Genomic DNA, 25302 nt, shown 5'->3' on the forward strand with positions numbered 1-25302 from the left:
CAGCAGCGCAATGGTGAGCGCAGAAGCTTGGAAGCCATAAAGAGTCCCCCCTCACCCTCCAGCTCTAGTTACTTGACCACTTCAGACCTGCTGCTTCTACCATACATAGAGTAGGGTATCAATAAGTGCTAGTTCCTTCCCCCCCTTCCTTTCACACTCAAGTCATCATATACATAAGGTTGGCACTTCAGAGGCTAATAAACCATGGATAGCCCTAATACTTTCCCATATAGAGCAGGTGGTGGGACAGGCGGGCTTTGTAGGGAAAGAGGAGAATTCATCTCAACTTTCTGAAGGATAAGCAAGATCTGAAGAGGGGCAGGCACTGCAGATAAGAATCAGCTCATTATTAAAGAGTATACACAGGCAGGAGAAAAAGGCTAAAGGCACAGCAAAAAAATTAGACAAGGTTGAGAATGAAAAACTACCACGAAGGAGGTAGATGAATCTGTTAAGTAGTGGTGGGTCACTTGCATCACAGTGGTGTTTTGTCTTATTAAGCTAACTGGAGAAGAGAAGAAAAACTGAAATGGGAAAAAGGCATTCTCATAGGTTTCATGGAAATTGAAATATGTGTATACCGTAAAAATTAGTAAAGGGAAACCTCACTAAAATGGATTTGGGAGGCTGGCAGGAGGAGCTCTCATGCTCTACTACTGATGGTCAACTGCAGACCCAACAGGAAGAGACGGACCTTGCCCATAGATACTTTACGATCTTCCCCCTGGCGACAGCCCAGCCGATGACAGACAGTCACAAGTCCGCTAATGAAAAGCCACCATACTTCCAGCTCCCAGTTTACTCCAAGGAGATTTCTGTTTAAAACAACATGTCCAAATTCCCTCTCTCCTCCACAGGCTTTTTTTTATTCTTCTGACTTGCCTATAGTTTTGCTACAGCTTGCCTGTCCCAAGCTGCAATTCTCAGCTATTCCCAAATAAACCCATTTTTTTGTTGGTAAAATAATGGGAAGTTTTATATTTAAGGTTAACTATATATATATATATATATATATATATATATATATACACACATACGCATTCCACTCAAGATGACAAATTCTTATTGAACAAAATATACATTTCAGCAGCTTAAAGTAGATGGAGCTTTTGAACATTTTTTAAATGCTATCAAGAGTGAATTTCACATAATGAGAATCATCATTTTAAAGTTTTGTACAGGGATCCCTGGGTGGCGCAGCGGTTTGGCGCCTGCCTTTGGCCCAGGGCGCGATCCTGGAGACCCGGGATCGAATCCCACGTCGGGCTCCCGGTGCATGGAGCCTGCTTCTCCCTCTGCCTGTGTCTCTGCGCCTCTCTCTCTCTCTCTCTCTCTCTCTATCATAAATAAATAAAAATTTTAAAAAATAAAGTTTTGTACAAATTTCCAGCTGATATCTCTATGAAATAGCATCAGTATATCTATACACCAAATATACTGTTATCTACCCTCTGCTCCAGGATTTCGAAATCTGAGTTACATGCACCCCTAAAGAACTCGTGGATAGTTTTTGTGGATCCACAAAACCTATGTGCATTTTTCTAGGGATCACTGAAACAGTTGCAGCCCCTTAGAAAAAGGTTGGTTTGTTATGAAATGTGAAGGACTTCTCTAAAAGGATGCACGTGCCAAGGAACTGCACCTCTTAGAATATCATCTCCCACTCTAATCCACAGTACACTCACGTACCTACACCCATATACACACCTACACCACACACGTTGTTCAGAAGAAATAGTCAATAGATGATTTGTATACACATTTTTGCAATTAAATAAATTCTGTTTGAGAACTGTATTATTCTATATTCAAGATCAACTTCCCTTCAGGGGCTAATTATGATTTAGAAAGGGACAGGGTCAAACTGCCCCCACATCATTTTCTCCATAGCCTGCCACCATTCTGAAATTCTCATAACTAAAGTTGTTCTGTTTAAAAACATACTGTAGGGAGCTCCCGACCCCTGGTGGAGCAGTCAGTTAGGTGACCCACTCTCGATTTCAGCTCAGGTCATGATCTCAGACTCATGTGATTGAACCCTGCATCTGGCTTCATGTTGGGCATGGAGTCTGCTTAAGATGCTCTCTCCCCCTCTCACTCTCCCCTTTCCTCCATATCTCTCTCCTTCCCTCTAAATAAAATAAAATAAAATAAAATAAAATAAAATAAAATAAAATAAAATAAAAATAATAAAAATACTGTGGAAGAATTAATACATTAGTTTAGCTAGCTTCCTCTTAGTGTAGAGCAAGACTCCAAGAAAAGAGATTCTAGAATAGGTACATTTTGGTTGATAGTACCGGATCAGTGGGCCAGAGTCTCTGAGCTAAGTCTCTGAGCATCAGGGGACAGCTTCTCCAACTTCACCCAATGCCCTTGGACCCTGCTGGTTCTGGACTATGGGGCCAACAGATGCTTCCATGTGATGATCTATCAGGTTTACTTACTAAAACCAAAATAACAACAAACTCCCAACTGCGGGTAAATTTTTTTTATGGTAACCTAACCACTAGTACCATCTGATAGATACTGTCTAATTAATAGCTGCCAGACTCAAAAATACTATGTATATAGTTTTTCAAATCCAATCTTTCAAATGATGGCATAGTAACAAACTGATAAATGTGCCCTAATTAAAAAAAATAAGCTATTGATCAAAGCCTCTGTATTATAAATACATTTATACTCTTTTAAAATGCAAACAGCAAGTTGTTTTGACATTGTCACAAGATAAATTCATGACACAGAGACGATTTATTTTGCATATTTCCCCTCAGTTTAATTTCATACAAGCCATGCACAGGAACTTTTGCATAAGGCATGACAAATAATCTATGAAAGAAGGACTAGACTTTAGAACAGAAAGGTGTTGAGCACAGATGAAGGTCATTCTTGTAAGTTAGAACAGTTTATTTTTCTCATTCATCTCAACAGTCTATGAGCTCTATAGAAAGGGGTTTAATATGTTATACTTTATTTAAAAATCTGCTTAATTTTCTTCATTATAATCAGATCTGCATATTTTGAGAATGTCATATTTTCATGTGGAACATGCTCCTTAATTCATTTATAACAACATTTACGGTCAATATTCTATTGATATATACATCTACATAAAATTTTAAAACATTATAGTTAATTAACTTCTATGTATTTAGAACATTATCTTTGATAAATTTTTGAAATTGCTAATAAAACCCTAGCATTTCTTGTTCACTATAATTTCAAATTCATACATAAGCTATAACTAATAGGAAACAGTCTGTTACAAAAAATAAAACACATTTTGCCATAAAACTTAGGTTTACTGCCCGACTAGCCATTTCCGATACATTAAATGACAAGATATGGTCACATTAAGACCTCAAACTACAGGCACAACCCCTAAATCCTCAAGAAAAGGTTTTATATCATAGTTCAAAATATAAAACAGAACAATCACATTCAGAGACCCCCACCTAAGAATGGTTTACAAAGAGGTGGCCGCTTTGTGTTTTCAGAAAGCAAAACGATATCCTTCGTATTTCTTGCACAAAACCCTCAGAATGCATGGGTCACAAAATGAAAAACACTAATGTCACATTCAAGGTGCTGGCAATATCTGTATGGGGGTTTTTCTGTGAAAATAAAATTGTTTTTAAAATTAAGAAAAGGGGGATCCCTGGGTGGCTCAGCGGTTTGGTGCCTGCCTTTAGCCCGGGGCATGATCCCGGGGTCCCTGGATCGAGTTCCGCGTCGGGCTCCCCGCATGGAGCCTGCTTCTCCCTCTGCCTGTGTCTCTGCCCCCCACCGTCTGTCATGAATAAATAAATAAATAAAATCTTTAAAAAATTACTATTAAAATTAAGAAAAGTTTCACATTAAAAAATAATGCCCAGAAACTGTTTTGTCACCGACTCACAGTGCAATTCATTTCATAAGCAGAGTATCCTTCCTTACACAGTGGCATTTAGAAGAATCCATATAAGTATACACAAAATGCACATTTGCCTGAGTTTTACATGGTCATTTTTCAATTAAAATCTGGTTACACACATATCTTTTCAACTTTCTTCCACAAGAATAAAATCTCACATATACCCAATACAAAATATTACAGAGGGCAGTAAGATTCTTCCAAGGTAAAGAAGAAACCTGCCTAACTTGAGAAGGTAGCCGTAATAAATACTAAAAAAAAGTATGTGAGACAGAATAATAATTATAGGAGCAAAACAGGAGAACATATATCCTCATAGAGGATCTACCTTAATTATGGCAAACTGCACTATATAAATGGCAACAGCAACATGCCCTACTGGACAGAGCAGAATAGCTTGCAAAAAATTTAATCTGGTAACACAAATTCGGTTTTTCATCTTTAAGAGGGGGGAAAAAAAACCAACCAACCCTGGGAAAAAAATATGTGTCTCAACAGTGACCTCTAGTGGAAAAGCCTTAAAATGACTGTCTCAAAATGAAATGCTGAAAACTAAAAACAAGTAGAAAAACATTTACATAGCTAACACCCCCAAACCACCATAAAAGCCAGGTACAAGCTGACGGAGTCAAGTGAAAACACTCAGCAAACACGGTCTTAAAAGGCAGAGTAATCACAAAGGCAAGCATTGGAATGGGGGCGGACACACAGGAAAAGTCTTTGAAATCCCTGCTATGTTCCCTTCTTTCAAAACACTGAGAGCAAGCAAGCCCCTGGGTATGTCATCTCCGTCTGCTCTGAGTGAGCACAACTCATCACCTGCCAATTCACTAATCAACCTGTCTTAACTGAGGGCCCAACTGACATTCAACATGCTCTTGGAAGTTTTGCAGGGGAGGGATGCAAAATAGCTTCAGACAGGGCTCCTCACCTCAAAGAAATTACAATGCAATGAATTGTATGAAGCAATCAGTAAATAATTTGAGACCTTAAATAGATGAAACTCACTTTAAGTGGAAGAGGAACAGGCCCAGAAGCTGTCACACCTATCAGCACTAAAGGAGGCTTCATGGAGAAGTGAGACTCAGCCAAGCCCATAAGGGTTGCTGGGGGGCAGAAGAAACTATGGTTCATCCTGACACCAGCTTTCCCAACTGTGGACTCTCAGATGTACCTGAGGAGTGCCACCCTAGCACATCAGTCCTCACTATGAAAGGGTCCCCAGACAAGGAACTTGACATAGACATCAGTTCTGAGGACAGAAGGTAATCCCTCTTTAGAGCTACAGCTCACAGTCCAGCATGTATGATGTGTGCCCATGAGTAGGAAACAGAAGTGTGTGGTGGCCTTTTCCACTCAAGTCCTTATACCAGTTAATCCCCAAAGTCCAGTTTCTACACAGACTGCTTCACCTCAGGCCAGGAGCTTCCTCTCAGGACCTCCCCATCATCTATTGCTCCCTCCTATCAACCATGATTGCCTGATACAGACAATTCCTAGGAAGCCACTCTGTGCTCAGCAGTAGATGTTAAAGAAAAATAAGAAACAAATGGCCTCACTTTCTTTCAAGAAAACTTCAGATTTGGAGAGAGCAGGTGAGAGAGCAGTAGGACAAGGACATGCCGCATTGGCATTAAGGGTCTCTGAGACAGGAGCCTGGGCAGGTTCTCAAAGTCCAGCAAATCATACCTTCCACCACCTGTGTGTTCTTGCAGAGCGAACGGTGTTTCAGAAGGAACAGCCCCGGCAGAGGAGCCTCATCTTCACTCTGAAACCACTCCCCCTGAGTCAGAAAGCACCTTTGCCAGGTTGCCAGCTGGCACCGCCACATCAGAGCAAAAAGGAAGAAGGAAAAGATTCACTCTGTGCTCTGCCTTCCGTCTAAATACATCAAGAAGATGTGTACATCTAGGAAAGCTGTTACAGGCAGAGCGATTCCCCCACCCCAACTCTACCAAAACCCATCCACACTGACCCAATTTAAATTGGGGTTTAAATTTATTTATTTTTATTTTTTAAAGATTTTATTTATTTATTTGAGAGAACAAGAGAGCACAAGCAGGGGGAGGGGCAGAGAGAGAGGGAGGAGCAGGCTCACCGCTGAGCAGACAGCCCCACGCAGGACATGATCCCAGGACCCTATGATCATGACCTGAGCTGAAGGCACATGCTTAACCACCTGAGCTGCCCAGGAACTCCAGGTTTAAATTTAAATGGTGCTGCTCTACGTTATGATGAACCCCTACTAGCAACTGGCTTGATAATTTTGAAATATTTTTTATGAACTCCAATAAAGAAAGCTTTAAGAATTTCTGCTCACAAAATCTTGGGGGAATTTAGGGTCATCTGCCCACTTCCGGCTTCCTGTGGCCTCACTCAGCTACTCCTCATACGTTGAGAGGACCGGCCCACATCAAAACCACCAGCAGGGAAAGTCCAATCGTTGACACACGGTCCCAATGGCTCTGCAGATACTGGTTCCATGTGTAGTCACATGGTGTCCCCAAATAAAGGTCCCCGTCTGAGCCCGCTAGTCATTCGTTCATAAGTACACAAGTGGAAACGTCAAACAACAGTGTAATTGGCAGACTATGAGAAAAACACAAATACTTTTGCAAGATAAAACAGGGCTGAGGGGTTTATCTTCTGAGTGCCACTGGTTTTAATGCAGCATTGTCAGCCAGGCCTTATTAAAAGCCACAGGAAGTGAAAGACACTGATTACAATACAAAGTGACAGGAGGGTGTGCTCAGCCACTTACATTTAATGCATATTTATATTTCCATCAAATGGACATATTTACTATAAATACTTGAAAAACCATAGCGAAGTCATTCATTTAAATGCCAGAAAAATAGTAAAAGATGCTAATTTGACCTTAGTGGAACAGATCGAATGTCACTGACACTACTCACCATGGCTTGAAACAGAACTTACCAAGACGATTAATTAGAGTTTACTGGATTAGGTCAAGAGTGTCTCAAATGGAAAAATAAAGAAAAAGAAAAAAAACAGGGAAGAGAGAAATTTGAAGTTTAAATTCATTCACAGTCAACCTCTTTAACAATAGCAGATACAATTTAACTCCATTTTTATGCCACTCTAAATTAATCTAGTATTATATGCCTGGAGAAAGAAACTGATCCACTCAACCCTAAGATTTCTATCTTTGTGGACACGTAAAAAGAAATAAACTACAGTTGAAAAATTTGAAATATTACATATATATATATATATATATATTTTTTTTTTTTTTAAAGAACAGACCGATTAATGATGTAATAGGAATACAGCAGGTTTTGCTTCTTGTTTTTGCTTTTTTTGCTCTACTGATGATGCAAATCTAACCATGGGAAGCTTGGCAATTAAGTGTTTTCATGAACTGTGCAACAGTTTCAGGAACTTCTGATCACAAAATCTTGGGGAATTCAGGGATTATGCTGTCTGGCTTTCAAGACAAACTACAAATCTCCTCTATATTGGGACTACGGTCTCAGTGGACCATAGGATCATTTGCTATGAAAACCATGAAACTGGCAGCATACTACCTGCTACAAAAATGATCACATGTGACTTGGAACCCTTCCTTTCAGCTTCTGTAACCACCGTTATGCAAATGTGACAATTGTGCCACTCTGCCTTGGTCTTACAAATATGTGCTTTTTGCTAAGAATGAACTAAATCTGCCTGTTTCCTGCACGCCAGAGGCCCTAACTGCCCTCTTAATTCTCAATAATCAGCAGCTCTGTGACATTGCCTCAAGCTGTATATAATGCACATACACACATAAATTTACGAGACAAATCCCTCAACATGACATTCAGCTCAATTTCATGGGACTCAGAAAGCTCCCTAACAAATTCTTGCCACATGATTAGAAAATCATTCAAGTCTGCAGGAAATATGGCAAGCACAAAGAAGTGACAGTCAATTAGGAATAAGAAAGGAGAGTGAGTCCCTGTTATTAAAATCTTTAAAGTCACAGCTCTAAGAATCAGATGGCCCATTATCACTCACACGAGGTATTTTCATAAAAACAGCTATCAATTCTATATGTTAACCATGCCGTGACACCACCCACACCCCAGAGAAGTCTTCTTGGGAGCCAGAATCAAAAAATGTGAAAAATGCAGGTGCAGATTTATATAACTTACACAGTTTTGTAGGGCTCCCCCCCTCCATCAATCAGTGAAGTATCACAACAGTTAAATATTCTCCTTTTGAGGAGGAAGTACAGAGAAAGCCAAGAACGCTTACTCCCAATATTCTTTAGTAAGTTTTGTTTTGTTTTATTTGTTTACCATGAAACACTAGTGAATCACCTGGTAGTTCAGGTGAATGGAGCCCTTACCACCCCCGAAAGGAACCATTTCCTGAGAAGCAATATCATGTTCATTCTGCAGCTTACATATGTGAGGAAAGAATCTTCAAAACAGAGCAAAGTACAAAATACAGGACAATATGCTCATGTATTGTACTGTCACCAAAAATCATTCTAGGTTTTCCCCACATAACATCGGTCATTAGCATCTTTAAAGGAAACAAAAGACTCAGCAGTATCACCATATTACCTAAAAGTCAGAAACTGTAACAAACGGTAAAGTTAACTCACTTGTTAGCTTGTTGTGGCTGAGGACCAGTTGTGTGATGTGGGATAAGGAGACTGTAAAAGAAAAAGAAAAAAAAAAAAACACACATACAGTCAGTAAGTGTACCCAAATTATCCCCACACTCCTACAAGGTAAAGTGTTAAATTATCTTCACAGGTTGAAGTGTTACCGCTCACAAAAATAGAAGCAAGGTTTCATGTAACACTATCTGTTAAATGTTAAGCCAAATTAAGAAAAGTTATGCAATTAGCACAGCAAGTTACAGCTAATGAGATTAATGTTGCAGGATCAAATATGACAAGGGCCAGTTAGCTTTGCTCTGTGACCTGCTCCGCTGGCCTAGCCTGAGCGATCCATCTCAATTAAGGTGTGCCCGTCAGAAGTGGCCTGGGATGTGGAGAGGCCTGATGCCTCACCTGCACCAAAAGAACATCATGTGAAGACAGAAGAGACCACATCACATTAACAGGCAGCACACTGCTTCACCTGCGTCGTCCACTGGCAGCCCAGAAATTCTTTTACATGCTACTGAGTGACTAAAAGAGAAGAATTTTCCTCTAAAATAATTTTGGTTGATATTTCAAAGCACCTGCAGATTGCTCACCAGTTTCAAACAATATCACGGAGGTTTAAGTTGCACAAGATCAGGCTTGCTTAAATTAAAAGATGGTTTTTCCAACTCTAAAGAAAGAAAATATACACAGATCCACAAGAGAAAAAAAAAAAAAGTCTGAGAAAAAAGTGACCGGTCTCCCTTTTTGGGTTCTAAAACTTCACAGAATGATCTGCATATTGTTTCAAACAATATGTTTCAAGTATCTATTTTACATATTGAACAGATTCTGACATTTTTCTAATATTCTTTCTCTAAGAACATTATATTAATGCAGCAGTTTTTTCCCTAAGAAGTGAGAAGACAAATTTTTTTCTCAAGAAGGATCTTCATGTTGGACCCCAGTGAGCTGGGAAGAAAATGAGTGTATCACTCCTGACCATTACTTTTGAGTAGGTTTCTTTTCTTTTTCCCCCAACCATCACAAAGTTATAGAAAATTCAAAATGCAGTACAGAGACCTGTTTTCCTGCCCTGAACCATTAGAGATCATGCTGCTGGCCTGATGCCCCATAAACTCAGGGTATTCTGAGGATGGTATCCCCCAACAGAACCACAGCACAGTCACCCAAGCCAAAAGCTTCCCAACATACATCACTACCACCTAATCCTCACAGCCCTCACCCCAGTTTTACTGAATGTCCCAAGCATTTCTTTTAGAAAAAAAACAAACCGGTTCAGAACCGCATTACATGCAGCTAGTGGATCTCTTAGGTCACCTCTTGTCTGCATTTCTCTTTCCTTGACTTTCATGACCTTGGTAACTGTGAAGTCTGCCTGCAGGCCAAATTATTTTATATTATGACCCCCATGCAGATTTGTCAATTTGTTTATTCACGATTAGACTGAGGTTAAGCATCTTTGGGAGTGGGCACCTGGGTGGCTCAGTGGTTGAGCATCTGCCTTTGGCTCGTGTCACGATCCCAGGGTCCTGGGATCAAGTCCCACATCGGGCTCCCCATGGGGAGCCTGCTTCTCCGTCTGCCTGTGTCTCTGCCTTTCTCTCCGTGTCTCTCATGAATAAATAAATAAAATCTTTAAAAAAAAAAAAAAGCATCTTTGGAAGGAATGTCAAGAAAATGTGGCACTCTTCTCAATGCATCCTATCAGGTGGCAGACAAGTTCGGTTTGTCTGTCACTGACGATCTTCCCTTGATCGTTTATGTCTCCCAGGCTTCTCCACTGCAAATTTCTTCTTTTCCCTTTTGTAATTAATAAGCACTTGGGGAGAAGGGGGGGTTAAGAAAGGAAGGGTATTTCAGAGCTATGTAAAGATCCTGTGCCAAGTGTCTCATGATCCCCACCCAGGGCAACCTTTACCCTCTCAATACATTTGGCAATGTCTGGAAACATTTTTGAGTCTAACTACGATGGCCACTAAGAACCAAAACTTTCCTATGTGGCTCACACTGTATGTATTAGACGGCACTGGTCTAGAGCAGAGGCATCCTGGGGGCAGGCGCCAGGGATGCTGCCTCACATCCTACAATGCAGGACACAGCCCACTCACTCCTCTGCAACTATCTCCAAACCCAGAAACAGTCTGGTGCTTCTGTAGGAATAGCTGGGCAAAACATAGCTTTAGCTACTCAGGATCATCAGGTCCAAAATGTCAACAGTGTTGCTGTTGAGAAACTGCAATTTCTTTCTTTATATCTGTATTGCTTAGTGGTTTCCTATTTTAGTCAGTGGATTATTATCTACTGTTATTATTTATGCTGGTGTTCAAATTGTCCGATCTGGCCAGAGGGAGCCCATCCAAGCCGGATGGTATCCCTCTGACAGGTCCCCACTGCTCCCTGAACACCTCCCCGCTTTCTGGCACAAGATATTCAAGCTCATCTTGTCCTTTTTCAGCCACAGCCCTGAAATCACCATTTCTCTAATGAGCTCTGGTTCCTTTTTGTGGAAAATGGTATTTATAAGACAAAATCTGAGCACCAGATGTGTTCATTGCTATTTGGGGCTCAGTATTCTCAGCTCCTTTCAGTGGACAGAGCTTGAGAATACACACACACACACACACACACACACACACACACACTATACTGATTTCACTATATTATTGAAAACTCTGAGCTCACAACAATATATCCAACTCTAATACAACATCACACAGTTCACTCCAGTTTCTTTCCTCTCTGTGTTTGTAATTCCCTTCTCTAACAGTGAAAATTCTGGCTCCCATTATCTCTAACCTACTTACTATGTAATCAATAACCCTATATATAACTGCATGAAATAGAGTGCTCTTACAGCTAGACCGAGATAGTTCTATGCTTCTTTGCAGGGGCACCTGGAAGTTCAGTACTCATTCTTGGTCAAGATCAAGATGAGGAAGCTAGCTAGAGATGTGTGATGTTCAGCTTAAAGTTGAATACATCCAGGAAATCTCCAGGGTCAGAGTGTTTTACACTGGTTAGGGATGTGTAGACTGACGGCTTACACCTAGCTATGAGGTACACGACCAGTTGGGCATAAAAGACACTGGTGGACATTTTTGCCCAGGCTATCCTGAAACCCAGATTCCTTATACAATCTTGATAGTTCATAACCTGGAGAATAAACATGTCCTGAGCAACTGAGAAATGACTCTGGGGAGCAGCCCCACTGAGCCTCTGATGCCCCCACAGCTCACCCATGCTTTCCTATGCCTGCTAAGCAAGATCCTATGCCTTTATTAACTCCTTAAGCGAGCAGGCTCTGTGGAACTTGAGTCCTTTCAATTACCCAGCTTTAGAATCAATGTGGTAACCAATCTCCCACACACACATGCTCCTCCCTCCAGCTGGGACACCTTCATACTGCTCAGACTACCCTGCTCACCCGCCCCTCCATAGAGACACCCTCCTCGTCCTGCTTGGGCTGGACCTTGCAGGCCAGGTTCCCCAACCTGCACAGATGCTCAACTCACTCCACTCGGGTCCCATTCCACCACTCTAGACCACCAGGCCCTCCCAACCCTGACCATCTCTCCTTTTCTGTCCCACTCACTGGCCTGAGGACTGAACTGTTAGGGAAGGTGAAGCGCAAAGCAATGGGGAAGGAGGAGAGCATTCTTGTGGTTTCTGACAGAGTCACAACGGTGGCTTCTCACATGATGTTAAACACTATACAACATCTTGCACATTTTTATTTGTAAGAGTTAAGATTCCTTGTCCACCAACTAAGCATTCCTTTATCTCTGAAGAATACAGTCTGATATGGGGGGAAAATATCTCAAAGAGCTACCCTCATACCAAACCAGATGAAAAAGGTTCACAGATGTGTAAAGATTATGGTCCCTTTCATGTGAGAGCAAGCAACAAGTAACAGAGGTGCACACAATAAGAGTCTGTCTCTCACTCACACACAGGTGATCCAGAGGCTTCTGATATCTTTGTTGCTCAACCATCCCCATTACATGGCTCCTACTTCATGCTTCAAGATGGCTGCCTGAGTTTAGCCATCACATCTGCATTTCTCTCAAGAATACTGAAAAAAGGCGGCTTCCTCCTTCAGGATAGTTCCAAGAAGCTGCACATGGTACTTGTACTTGCAATCAATGGATCACAATTTTAGAATACAATGAGGCCTCTCTGCAAGCGAGGCAGGGAAATGCAGTCTATATTCCAGGTGCCCAAGTGCCAGCTAATCAGGGGTTTTACAACCAACAAATGGAGCAAACTGAAAGTGGCAGACAACAAGCAGCCTCACACACTGGCACAGACCTCCATCAGAGCGTCACAGAAATCAATCCTGATGACAAGAGAAAATGAACAATCCTCCCAGCTCTGCCTTAATTCTTCCTAAAATATCACAACTAACTCATTAGAACAATTTTTTTTTGTTCTCTCTTCCAGCTACCATGCACGATGAAAGATTTAATTAGGGAAAGCCAGTTATTTTCCATCATTTCCTTGTGTTCCCTTCAGCAAGCATTTAGCAGGAGAGAAAGTGACAAAGTTTAAAGTTCTTTTTCTGTTTGAATAAAGAGAAACACAGCTGTTGCTTCACCTGATAACACCACCAGAATGTATTTTTCTTTCTCACTATTGTTACAGAGCTACATGATAAAGTAGGTAAGAGGCAGAAAAATTAGAGCAGTAAAGAAAAAGTTAATAAAAGATCTTTGAGAAAATATTTAGGGCAACAAAGGAGTCCAGGCTGGGTCTGTGGGGAGGGCAGTTCAGTTGGACAGAATCAGAAATCACAGAATCAATCACAAAGCCTGGTACAGGCAGAGACTGAGTTGCGACAATCATATTTATAAAACCCGCCACTCCCCTCCACTTGGCAATGGTGAGTTCATTGTGAGTCTTGTATGGAAACCGTGCTGTTAAAAAAGAAGGGAGAAAGTGCCTACCAAAATAGAAATGGATTATTTAAAAGCACAAAAGCTGCCATGGTCAAACATGTTGGGGAGAATGGAAGCAGGCTGTACCCACTGACCCGCCTTGCAAACCTTCATCACACACTGGGAGATCTTCCAGCATGTGAATAACATACTTTCAAGAATGAGCAGCACCAGAAACTGTCAGGAATGAGCAGCACCAGAACAGTGTGAACAAACCGTTATTAAAATTCCTAAAGGAATATTAAACTATGCTTTGCGTAGGCATTTTCCAAATAGAATATATTTCAAAAATCAACCAGAGAACTCAGAAGTGTGTTGACACACAAAGTTAAAGGTTACAGGACCTTGGCCATCATTCTGCCTCTAGTCTTTAGAAAGGGTCACTGGGTGAACACTGTCTCAGGCCAGAATAAAGAGTGGGAAACAAAACTGTTGGACAGGAGGTGTTGGTCGGGAAAGGAGAGACAGGATGAGGTTGCTGGCACCGTAACACATGATTTATGACTGTTTGTTCTCCAGCCAAGAAGGGAATCAGCAGGAAAATGCTCAAAGAAGGAACTGGGGAACTGGCCAGTTGAATCATTTCACGAGAAACATAATCAAGGACTCATTCGGGCACTCACCACACTCAGAATGCCAAGAGGCTCTACCCTGGAAATTCTCTATGAAGTAATATCTACTGTACATCCCGGGGAGCCTGGGAAAATCTTGGATTATGTGGAATGTCCCTCTCAAAAATGTCCTGGTTTGAATGGGAAATTACATGGTCACTCATTTAAGGAACACAGAACATGCACGAAAATGCCAAAACACAAAGTATGAAAGAACCATGAACGCAAGAGGAGTGTATCAGAAAGGGTAATAGTACTTCAGGAGACATTACTTATTATGCAGTGACATATCCAAAAATGCCTCAGGGCAGAGGTTACACCATACAGTACTGCTAGACCTGCAGGACATGGAAACGAAAAGTTATGGAGGCAATTCCAGGCCTCCCTGAACAAACAGATGGAAAACACACAAAGTACAGGACTGCAGGGGGCAGCCAGTATTTTAATGGAATAAATCCAGAGAACTCAAAGGACTAACTAAACATCCCTACAAAAACGAATCATCATTTCTAGATAACACACAGAAGCAGATATTATTTAAAATCAGCTCGGGTTTTGTCCTTCTTTTCGGCATAAAGTAGGCAACATAAGAAAAAAAAATGCATGATGAGATCCACAGCGCCCTAAGATGACATTATAGACTTGTTTTTCAAAATAACCTAATCTATCACGATGATGTGGCACACTGGAAACTGTCTCTACTATTTCCTATTTGGCAAATGAGAAAGCAAATGATTCCTCTGGTAGCACTTCAGAGAAGGTAAAAAAAAAAAAAAAAGTTCTAGCTTTGCAGAATGACATTTCCATCTGGGGGGTGCGGGGCAGGGGGAGAAACACAGCCAGAGTGAACCAAGAAGAACGAGGTCTGAAAACACACAACATGACACAGGACATGAAGGTGTCTGTAATCTTGCCATAGGTCAGAACTGGCGATCTCTGAGCACCAAAGGTTGTGTAACTGGTCACAGAAACTGGACTGTAACTTCCAGTTCATTTCATAGACCAAGCCCCAAATGCAAGCAGAGAAACACCATTACCAACAGAAGGCAAACAGTTTACCCCTTTCCACCAGTTCTTGTGGTAGCAAAGATTGTCACGTTATACCTCTGGATGTTCAAGGAGGGCTGCCTTGTTTGGCAACTCCAAGCACATGAGTCAAATTCTGGGCAACGATGGACTACATCACAAACAGTACCCTCTACTAATTCAGTTCCTCCCAAAGTTATAGACCAAAAAGAAGAATTGATTTGAACTCGAAGTATAGGATGGTTCAAATGGTTTTTCCACTCTGGCTCCCCAGTAGGCTAGCAACAGCCACAGCCCTAAATAACCCTGATTCAGAGACTCCACAGGGATGTGAAAGCCATCCAGATGTCAGCATCCAAAAGCAATGCTGACCAACAATTTGGGTTTTGCGTCTCCATGATGCATGATTAAAATGCCTGCCTGTGTCACATGGCTGAAATTATTTCACCCTTGGTATTAAGACATAGATTCAGATCTTCTTAAATATGCAGCTTTTGCCAATATATCAACATGAAGACAAAATAAAATGTTCGATACTAAGATACAATACAAATATATTCATCAACACACCCAGAATCATAAAAACATTTTTTCTTTCGAAATTGTTCATAATTTAAAGAAAGTCACCATGATATGAAAGCTTTCCTTTACTTCACAACTAATTATTGCAGTGAGTTAAAAACTCTGTAGTAGCAAGTTTTCGAAATCAGTTTATTTGACTAAATTATACTATTTGCAGATGAAGAGTCTAATAACCATAATTACCTGCTCTTTCATTCAATGGAAAGCAATTTAATTTATGTGACCGCTGAAACAAACGGGATACCTCTTCTGATACATAAGTAAGAGCAGAGAATTCACATGTATTGAGAACCCCAGGAGCTGGTCACTGGCTGGGTTACTGTGCCCACCAAAACATTAAGTCAAAAGGTACCAGACCCAACCTACTGCTTATTAAAAACGTGCAGCCCACATCATTCCTGTTCAAATGTTTCTCCCTCGGGAAAAAAGACCAAGAAAAATGATATCTGTGAAGATGCCCAAGAGATTCAGAGAGAAAAATACAGCCATCCACCTGTGGCACGCAGTCATTAATCGCTCCTGAGGTGCAAGGAGGACAGTACTGACAAACGCATACTTAGGGCTGTTTTGCAAGACTGAACGGAAGCACTGGGACAGGGATAGAGTATGAGTGAGACACAGTTACTGCCCTCAACAAGATTACTCTGCAATAATCAGGGCGTGCAATAAAACACTCTGACACATTACAAAATATAAGTGCCATATGCAGGAGAGAAGCTGATTTGAAACTCCCATAGAAGGGAAATGCTTGAAAGTTTTTTCAGGCCTAGTAAAATCTTCAAGGTCCAGACTCAATTTTATTCTGTATCCACCTACCTACCTACCATCTTTTGTTTTGCTTTTCCAGCATAAACTATGCTATGTGTTTAATATGCAAAAAGGCATATTTTTAGAAATCAGTTATAGAATCCTAGAAATCAAAACACTGAAGCCTCTCATTTTATAGATAAGGAAACTATGGCGCAGAGCAGTAAAGTGGTTTTTCTGAAGCTCTACAGACAACTAGAGTCAGAAATGAGACTACAAATGAGTTTTCCAGATTCCAACTTGAGCTTCTTCTTTCCAAACTAGGAAAATAATGTTCACCCCTGGATGGAGCATTCTTTTCAAGATGGTGGAAATTCCAGTCATCATAAGAAGTATAAACCTGAATGGAAGACTTAATTCTATTTGAATAAAATATGACAGTTATATAAAGCAACTCAAAGCAAAGAATATCCAGATTTAAGCAGTTTGAGATTCAGATCACAATCCCATGAGATCCTGAGAAAATCACTGGAATGTTCTGGAGCACACAACTTCTCATCTTGAAAATGAAAGGCTGAATTAAATTATTTGATTCTGTGAAACAAAAATAAAATATACGAATGAACTAGTATTTATGTAATGCCTAGCACATCAATGTGCTCTGCTGGGCACTTTATAGCCATTCACTATAATCAAAACTGTTAAAATAAGGTAGTAACAAAAATGTTTCCCAAATGCATAAGACGTGTCTAGCACTAAAAAAGGAACTTTATCACCTTATCCGTTCCTCACAGTGACCATGCAGAGTAGTACTCCTATCAACCACCTCCCTCCCGATTATAGATCAGAAAAATGAGTTACAAGGAGATTAAGTAACCTTGCCATGGATTCAGAGCAAGTCAGCAAGACACCCCTTTAAAAGTTGTTTCCAGACTAAAAGCTGATTAATTCTTTAAAAAAAATTATTCATTTATTTGAGAGAGAGCGAGCACAGATGGAGAGAGGGAGAAGCAGACTCCCTGCTGAGTGGAGGAGAACCCGATGCGGAGCTTGATCCTCAGACCCCAAGACCATGACCTGAGCCAAAGGCAGCCACTTAACCGACTGAGCCACCCAGGCGCCCTGAAAAAGCTGATTAATTCTCACTCTGGTTTTTATTGGCCAGATAAAGCCAACACATGTCAACAAGAGGCCAACTGTACAACATTTTAAGACATCTAAAAGATAAAAAAAAAAAAGAGGTTTAATCCATAAGTTCATTTTTTACCAAAATGAAGAATGGCTAAAATCAACAACACAAGAAGTAATAGGTGTTGGTAAGGATGTGGAGAAAGGGGAACCCTCCTGCACTGTTTGTGGGAATGCAAACTGGTTCGACCACTCTGGATAACAGTATGGAGGTTTCTTAAGAAGTTAAAGATAGAATTACTCTGTGATCCAGCAATTGCATTTCTAGGTATTTACTCGAAAATACAAAAAAAAAAAAAAATCCATTAATTCAAAGGGATAAATGTACCCTGATGGTTATAGCAGCATTATCTATAAGAGCCAAATTATGGAAACAGGCCAAACGTCCACCAACTGATGAATGAATAAAGATGTGTGGTATACATACACACACACATATATATAATACACATATACATATATATAACGGAATATTACTCAGCGATAAAAAAGAATGAAATTTTTGCCATCTGGAATGACAGATGGATCTAGAGAATATAATGCTAAACACAGTAAGTCAGAGAACAACAAATACCATACAATCTCAATAATATGTGGAATTTAAGAAACAAAACAAACCAGCAAAGGGGAAAAAAAGAGAAACAAACCAAGAAACAGACTCTTGACTCTAGAGAACAAACTGATGGTTACTGGGGGGGAGGGGGGATGGGTGAAACAGGTGACAAGGGTTAAGGAATGCACTTGTCATGATCAGCACTGAGCGGTGTATGGAAGTGCTAAATCACTATATCGTACACCTGAAACTAATATTATACTGTGTGTTAACTGGAATTTAAACAAAAACTTTTTAAAAATGAAGAAATGGACAGTATTAAATGTGCATGGTTTTCTTTTCAGACAACATGGTGCATTCTCAACTTTCACCTATCCATACAAATAAACAGGTAGGTAGGGCAGAGGTATTTTTCTCCTTCCTAGGGTCAATGGTAGAAACTTCTCTCTGATTCCTCATTTCTCTAGTTGGGCAGTAGTTCTCTGCTTCCAATGACATTTCTCCAACAAATACAGAGCAACTCTGAGAATGACATGAAGATTATGACAACAGCTAATCCATAGCTAATGATATAAGGAAAAAGCCATATCGAGAATGGAGGGAGAGGCAGGGACTCGGTCTGGTTGGGACCCACAGCCCTGGCACAGGACTATCACAGACAGATCCTCCCTGAGGAGTGAGAAGTTCAAGATCCACATCAGGCACCCCCTCTCTGGGCATCTGCACTAGGAAAACAGGTCCCCTTAATGTCTGGCTTTGCAAATCAGGAGAGCTTAACTATGGGAGATCTGGAGACATGGGTCTTAAATGAGCCACAGACAGACCCACTCGCTCCAAGATCCAGAGGAGCAGCAGTTGGAAAAGTACCTGGGACATATATGAAGACTTATGACTAATTTTATGGGGTATCCTGGAGAACAGGGATCTAAAGGAACTTTCCTGAAGAAATGGAAGCACTGGTGGTTGCTATTTTTCTTACCCACCTGCCAAACTGGCCCAGCACTGGTGGGCACCATTACTGATACTACCCATCTACCTAACTAGCACAATTTACTCTGTTTTGGTATTCCCTACAGACCAGCCCCACCCAACCCACCTGCCCCTGTAGATGCCCCTTCAAAATGGTTCCCGACCTGCTACACCCATCCAGCAAATGACCTCTGTCTGAACCAATGACCCAGCCAAAGTGGCTGCCACTTGGGGCAGGGATCCCAACCACACCCACCAGTGGCCTCACAGCCAGCCACAGTGGGAGCAAACTCCTAAACAGCATGCCCACAACAGTGACGGTCCAGGGGTAACAGAAGAGCACAGACAGCCCCCAAAGGGGATATCCTAGGAAATCCTGATTCTGGTAATGAGGGAGATTACACTTCTGTGCCCAACATGACATCTTCTGTGTAAGGCCTCTCTCCAAGACAAGGAGATATAAGTGATCAACCTAATTCAGGGCAACAGTCAAGAGATAGACAAAATGAGGAGGCAGAGGAATATGTTCCAAATGAAAGAATAAGACAAAATCTTAGAAAAAGAACTGCACAAAAGGAAGATAAGCAATATATCTCATAGTTAAAAATAATGGTCATAAAGAAAACCATCAAACTCTGGAGAAAAAGGAACACTACAGTGAAAACTTTAAGACAGAAAATATAAAAAAGAACCATCCTGAGCTGAAGAATACAATCACTAAAATGAAAAATACATTCAGGGGAATCAACAGCAGAACAGAGGATGCAAAAAAAAAAAAAAAAAAAAAAAAAAACAGATCAGTAACCCAGAAAGGAGAATATTGGAAATCACCCAAGCTGACCAAGAAAAAGAAAAAAAAAAAATAAGCAGAACAGTTTAAGAGACTTCTCCATACAGAAGTACATACACACATTCCATTTTAAGGGTCCCAGAAGAAACAGTGAGAAAGAAAAAGGAAAGTTATCTAAAGAAATAATAGCTGAAAACTTCCCTAACCTAGGAAACAGGTATCCAGGTCCAGGTATTAGAGAGAGTCACAAACAAGATAAACCCAAAGAGACTCAGACCAAGACATACAATTAAAATGTCATGAATAAAGGTAAAGAGAGAATTTTAAGAGCTGCAAGAGAGAAGCAAAAAGTTGAAAAGGAAAGCTTATTAGGCTCTCAGCTGATTTTTCAGGAGAAACTCTGCAGGCCAGAAGAAAGTGGCATGATGTGATCACAGTGCTGAAAGGAAAAAACCTGTAACTAAGAATATTATACTCAACAAGGTTATCATTCAGAATTGAAACGGAGGTAAAGAGTAGCCCACGAAAATAAAAGTTAAAGGATTTCATTGCCACTAAACTAGTTTTACAAGAAACGTTAAAGGAACTTCATTAAGCAGAAAAGAAAAGGCTATAAATAGAATTAAGAAAATGATGAAAGAACAAATCTCACTGGTAAAAGCAAACATATAATAAAAGCAGTGCATCAACCACTTATAAAGCTTATAGTAAAACACAGAAGTTGTAAGATCAACTATATCTGCAATAATTAGTTAAGAGTACACAAAATTTTTACATGTAAAATGAAATAAAAATAAAATCTAGAAGTATAAAAAATATTGTGCTTTAGACTGTGTTCAAAGTTATACAACCATCAACTTAAAATATATGAGGTGTATACACAGGGTGTTACATACAGACTTCATAGTAATCACAAACCAAAACCTATACTAGGTACACAAATAAATAGAAAAGAATCCAAACATAATGCTAAAGAAAGTCATCAAATCACAAAGGGAGAGTAAGAAAAGGAAAAAGGAACAGAACTAGAAAAACAATTAGAAAACAATGAACAAGATGGCAATAAGTACATACCTATCAGAAACTGCTTTAAATGTAAATAAACTAAATGCTCCAGTCAAAAGACAAAGTGACTGAACAGATATTTTTTTTAATGGCCCACTGATAAGCTGCTAACAAAAGATTCATTTAAGACCTGGAGACACACACAGACTAAAAAGGATGAAAAAGATATTCCATGCAAATGGAAATGCAAAGAAAACCATGGGTAACAATACTCAGACAAAACAGACTTTAAAATAGAGTGCAACACGACACAAAAAGGACAATACGTTAAGAAAAAGGGATGAATAAAACAAGAATATAACAAGTGTAAATATCTAGGCACCCAACACAGCAGCACCTAAATATACAAAGCAAATATGTAGTAATGGTTGTAGAGGACTTTAACACCCCACTTCATCAGTGGATAGATCATCCAGATAGAAATGACAAGGTTGGCCTTACACAACACATTAGATCACATGGACTTACCAGGTATGTATAGAATAATCTAAACAAAAACAGCAGAAAACACGTGCACATGGCACATTCTCCAGGAAAGATCACATGTAAAGCCACAAAAAATGTCCCAATAAATTTAAGAAAAATGAAATTGTATCAAGCATCTTTTTAAACCACAACAGTATAAGACTAGAAATCAATTACACAGAGGCAGGGCACGACGGCAGAGGAGTAGGGTCCTCAGTGCACCAGGCCCCACCAACTCCCCTAGATGACTTTCAAACCATCCTGAACACCTCACATTCGACCTGAGATTGAAAGAGAGAACAGCCGAACGCTACAGAGAGGAGGCTTTTTGCTTCTGACAAGGCAGGAAGGTGGGGAAAAATAAAGTAAGAAAGAATCCGGTGGGGGAGGGCCCGCGAGGAGCCGCCAAGGCCGGGGAGAGCCTCGGGACAGGGTGCCCCGCCCCGGGAAGCGGGAACGTTGACAATCCCCACCACTCTTCCCGGACCAAAAGGCGCTCAGCAGGGAACCCGGGCGTGATTGGGGGGGGGGGGAACCTCCAGGTCCCGGGGTCACGGACAGGGGAGGGGCGCCGGGGGAGAGCGCCCCCCACACCCGCCCATCTCCGTAAAGGGCCGGAGCGCGCCCCGCGGGGCCTGGGGGAGCAGCGGGAGGGTCGGGCGGGGCTCCGGGCGGAGGGGCTGCGCGGCCCCGGGAGCGACTCCAGCAGTGCAGGCCCTGGACCCCAGGGCGCCGGGGGACACAGCCCGGATCCTGCGCTGCCCCCGGGACAGGCCGAGGCGGGGAGGGCCCAGGACAGCGAGGACGCTCCTGCCCCGGCACCCCGACCTGTGCAGATCGGCGCCCCCCGCCCCGGGAGTACCCAGGCCCTTGCAGACTGGGAGCCGCGGTGGTCACTGCGGGAGCGGACTCCAGGGCTGGGGACACCCAGCCACCGCCTGTGGGGTTGTCCCTCCTGGTGTCACCCTGTGCCTGGGAGAGGCGGGGCTGCCAGGGGACAGGGGCCTCGCTGGGTCAACAGCTCCCCCTGAGTCCTACACCCAGCAGGGTGCGGGGCAGCTCCCCAGGTGAACACACCTGAGAGTCAGCACAGCAGCCCCTCCCCCAGAAGACCCCAGAAGGTGGAAGGATAGGGCAAGAGCAAGTTCTTGACGGAGCAGCGCTGGAAAGCTCCAGGGGAAGTCAAGGGATTTACAGTATATAGAACCAGAGTGTACCCCTCCCCCTCTTTTTTTCCTTTTTCCAGTATAACACGTTTCTGTATCAGACTATAAATTTCCATTTTTTTTATCTCTTTTCCCACCTTAACTGTAATATTTTACCTCCTCTTCATTTTTAAGTTTCTTCCTTTTAGACTTTCATATTTCTACAATTACAGGTCCTAGATAGATGTTCCACTTCTGGATTCCCTTCAACGTACTCAACTTAATTTTGGGAGATATACGAGATACATTTTGTATGTGTGTGTGTGTGTGTGTGTGTTTTGTTTTCTCTGCCTCATTTTGTTCTACAATGGCACAAGCTAATACCTTCTAAAATATGACCAGCATCACCCAGAACCAAGTGGTATACCATGCTGATTCATTCTGTGAAATTATATTCTCTCTTCACTCCCATTCTGCTCCTCTCTTTTATCTCACTTATGCTTTGGTGGTCAATGTGGGGCTCTCTACAAGTATTTCCGATTTATATAAATTTGGGACTAAGCATCTTCTAACATACGGAACTTCATATACTCAGAACCAAGAGGATCACCCTCTAGGACCCCTCAGGTAGACTACATCATCCCTCCACTACAACTTCATCACCACCACCAACTCCCACTGCACCTCCCTTCTTTTTCTTCTCTTTTTTTTTCCTCTTTACTTTTGCTTTTTTCTCATTTTTTTCTCTTTTCTTCTTTAGGATTCTTGGCCTTTTATTTTTTACTACTTAGTTTGAAAATTGTTTTTCACTTTAGTGGTCCTTTTGTTTTATCTCGTTCTGATCTTTGTTTTCAATTTCTGGTCTCTGACCTTGGCAGAATCATCTAGAGTGAAATTTACTTAGGTTGTATTTACTCAGGTTGTTGGTATTCTTGACTCAGGCCCCTCATACAGCCACTCTGCACTGAGCAAAATGACTAGAAGGAAGAACTCACCACAAAGAAAGAATCAGAAACAGTACTCTCTGCCACAGAGTTACAGAATTTGGATTACAATATGATGTCAGAAAGCCAATTCAGAAGCACAATTATAAAGCTACTGGTGGCTCTGGAAAAAAGCATAAAGGATTCAAGAGACTTCATGACTGCAGAATTCAGATCTCATCAGGCCAAAATTAAAAATCAATTAAATGAGATGCAATCCAAACTGAAGGTCCTAACAATGAGGGTTAATAAGGTGGAAGAAAGAGTGAGCAACATAGAAGACAAGTTGATAGCAAGGAAGGAAGCAGAGGATAAAAGAGAAAAACAATTAAAAGACCATGAGGAAAGGTTAAGGGAAATAAATGGTAGCTTCAGAAGGAAAAATCTACATATAATTGGGGTTCCAGAGAGCGCTGAGAGGAACAGAGGACCAGAAAGCATATTTCAACAAGTCATAGCTGAGAACTTCCCTCATGTGGGGAGGGAAACAGATATTCAGATCCAGGAGATAGAGAGGTCCCCCAAAATCAATAAAAACCATTCAACACCTAGACATTTAATAGTGAATCTTGCAAATTCCAAAGTTAAACAGAAAATCCTTAAAGCAGCGAGAGACAAGAGACCCCTAACTTATATGGGGAAAAATAGTAGATTAACAGCAGACTTCTCCACAGAAGAATATATCCAGAAAGGGCTGGCAGGGTATATTCAGTGTACTAAATGAGAAGACCATGCAGCCAAGAATACTCTATCCAGCAAAGCTCTCATTCAGAATAGGAGGAGAGATAAAGAGGTTCCAAGATAGGCAGAAACTAAAAGAATATGTGACCACCAAACCAGCTCTGCAAGAAATATTAAGGGGGAACCTATAAAAGAAAGAGGAAGCCCAAAGAAATAATCCACAAAAACAGGGACTGAAAAGGTATTAGGATGACACTAAATTCATATATTTCAATAGTTACTCTGAACGTGAATGGGCTTAATGATCCCATCAAAAGACGCAGGGTTTCAGACTGGATAAAAAAGCAAGACTCATCTATTTGCTGTCTACAAGAGACTCATTTGAGACCTAAGAACACCTCCTACCTGAAAATAAAAGGTTGGAGAACCATTTACCATTCAAATGGTCCTCAAAAGAAAGCTGGGGTAGCAATCCTCATATCAGATAAATTAAAGTTTATCCCAAAGACTATAGTAAGAGATGAAGAGGGACAATATATCACACTTAAAGGGTCCATCCAACAAGAGGACCTAACAATCATAAATATTTATGCTGCTAATGTAGGAGCAAATATATCAATTAATAACCAAAATAAAGACATACTTAGATAATAATACACTAATAGTAGGAAACTTCAAAATAGCACTTTCTACAAATGACAGATCTTCTAAGCACAACATCACCAAAGAAACAAGAGCTTTAAATGATACACTGGACCAGATAGATTTCAAGATAGATACAGAACTTTGCACCCAAACACAACTGAATACACATTCTTGTCAAGTGCACATGGAACTTTCTCCAAAATAGAACACATACTGGGTCACAAATCAGGTCTTAACTGATACCAAAAGATTGGGATTGTCCCCTGAATATTTTCAGAACACAATGCTTTGAAACTTGAACTCATTCACAAGAAGAAATTTGGAAGAAATTAAAACATGTAGAGGTTAAAGAGTATCCTGCTAAAAGATGAATGAGTC

General features: G+C 41.0%; 1 protein-coding gene across 3 annotated transcripts in view; it reads right to left on the minus strand.

The window, feature by feature from the left end:
• RSU1 (Ras suppressor protein 1) overlaps nt 1-25302 on the minus strand; it is a 250150-nt gene that overhangs the window by 202717 nt on the left and 22131 nt on the right. For 2 of the 3 annotated variants that reach the window (XM_055332420.1, XM_055332418.1), the window contains exon 3: nt 8529-8579. The exons of the other annotated variant lie outside the window; for it this stretch is intronic. In XM_055332420.1, the coding sequence (XP_055188395.1) occupies nt 8529-8579 (51 nt within the window). The remainder of the gene's footprint in view (nt 1-8528; nt 8580-25302) is intronic. 3 annotated transcript variants of the gene reach the window in all.

This window comes from Nyctereutes procyonoides, unplaced genomic scaffold, assembly GCF_905146905.1.
Source record: "Nyctereutes procyonoides isolate TBG_1078 unplaced genomic scaffold, NYPRO_anot_genome, whole genome shotgun sequence".
In the NCBI taxonomy this organism is placed as follows: domain Eukaryota; kingdom Metazoa; phylum Chordata; class Mammalia; order Carnivora; family Canidae; genus Nyctereutes; species Nyctereutes procyonoides.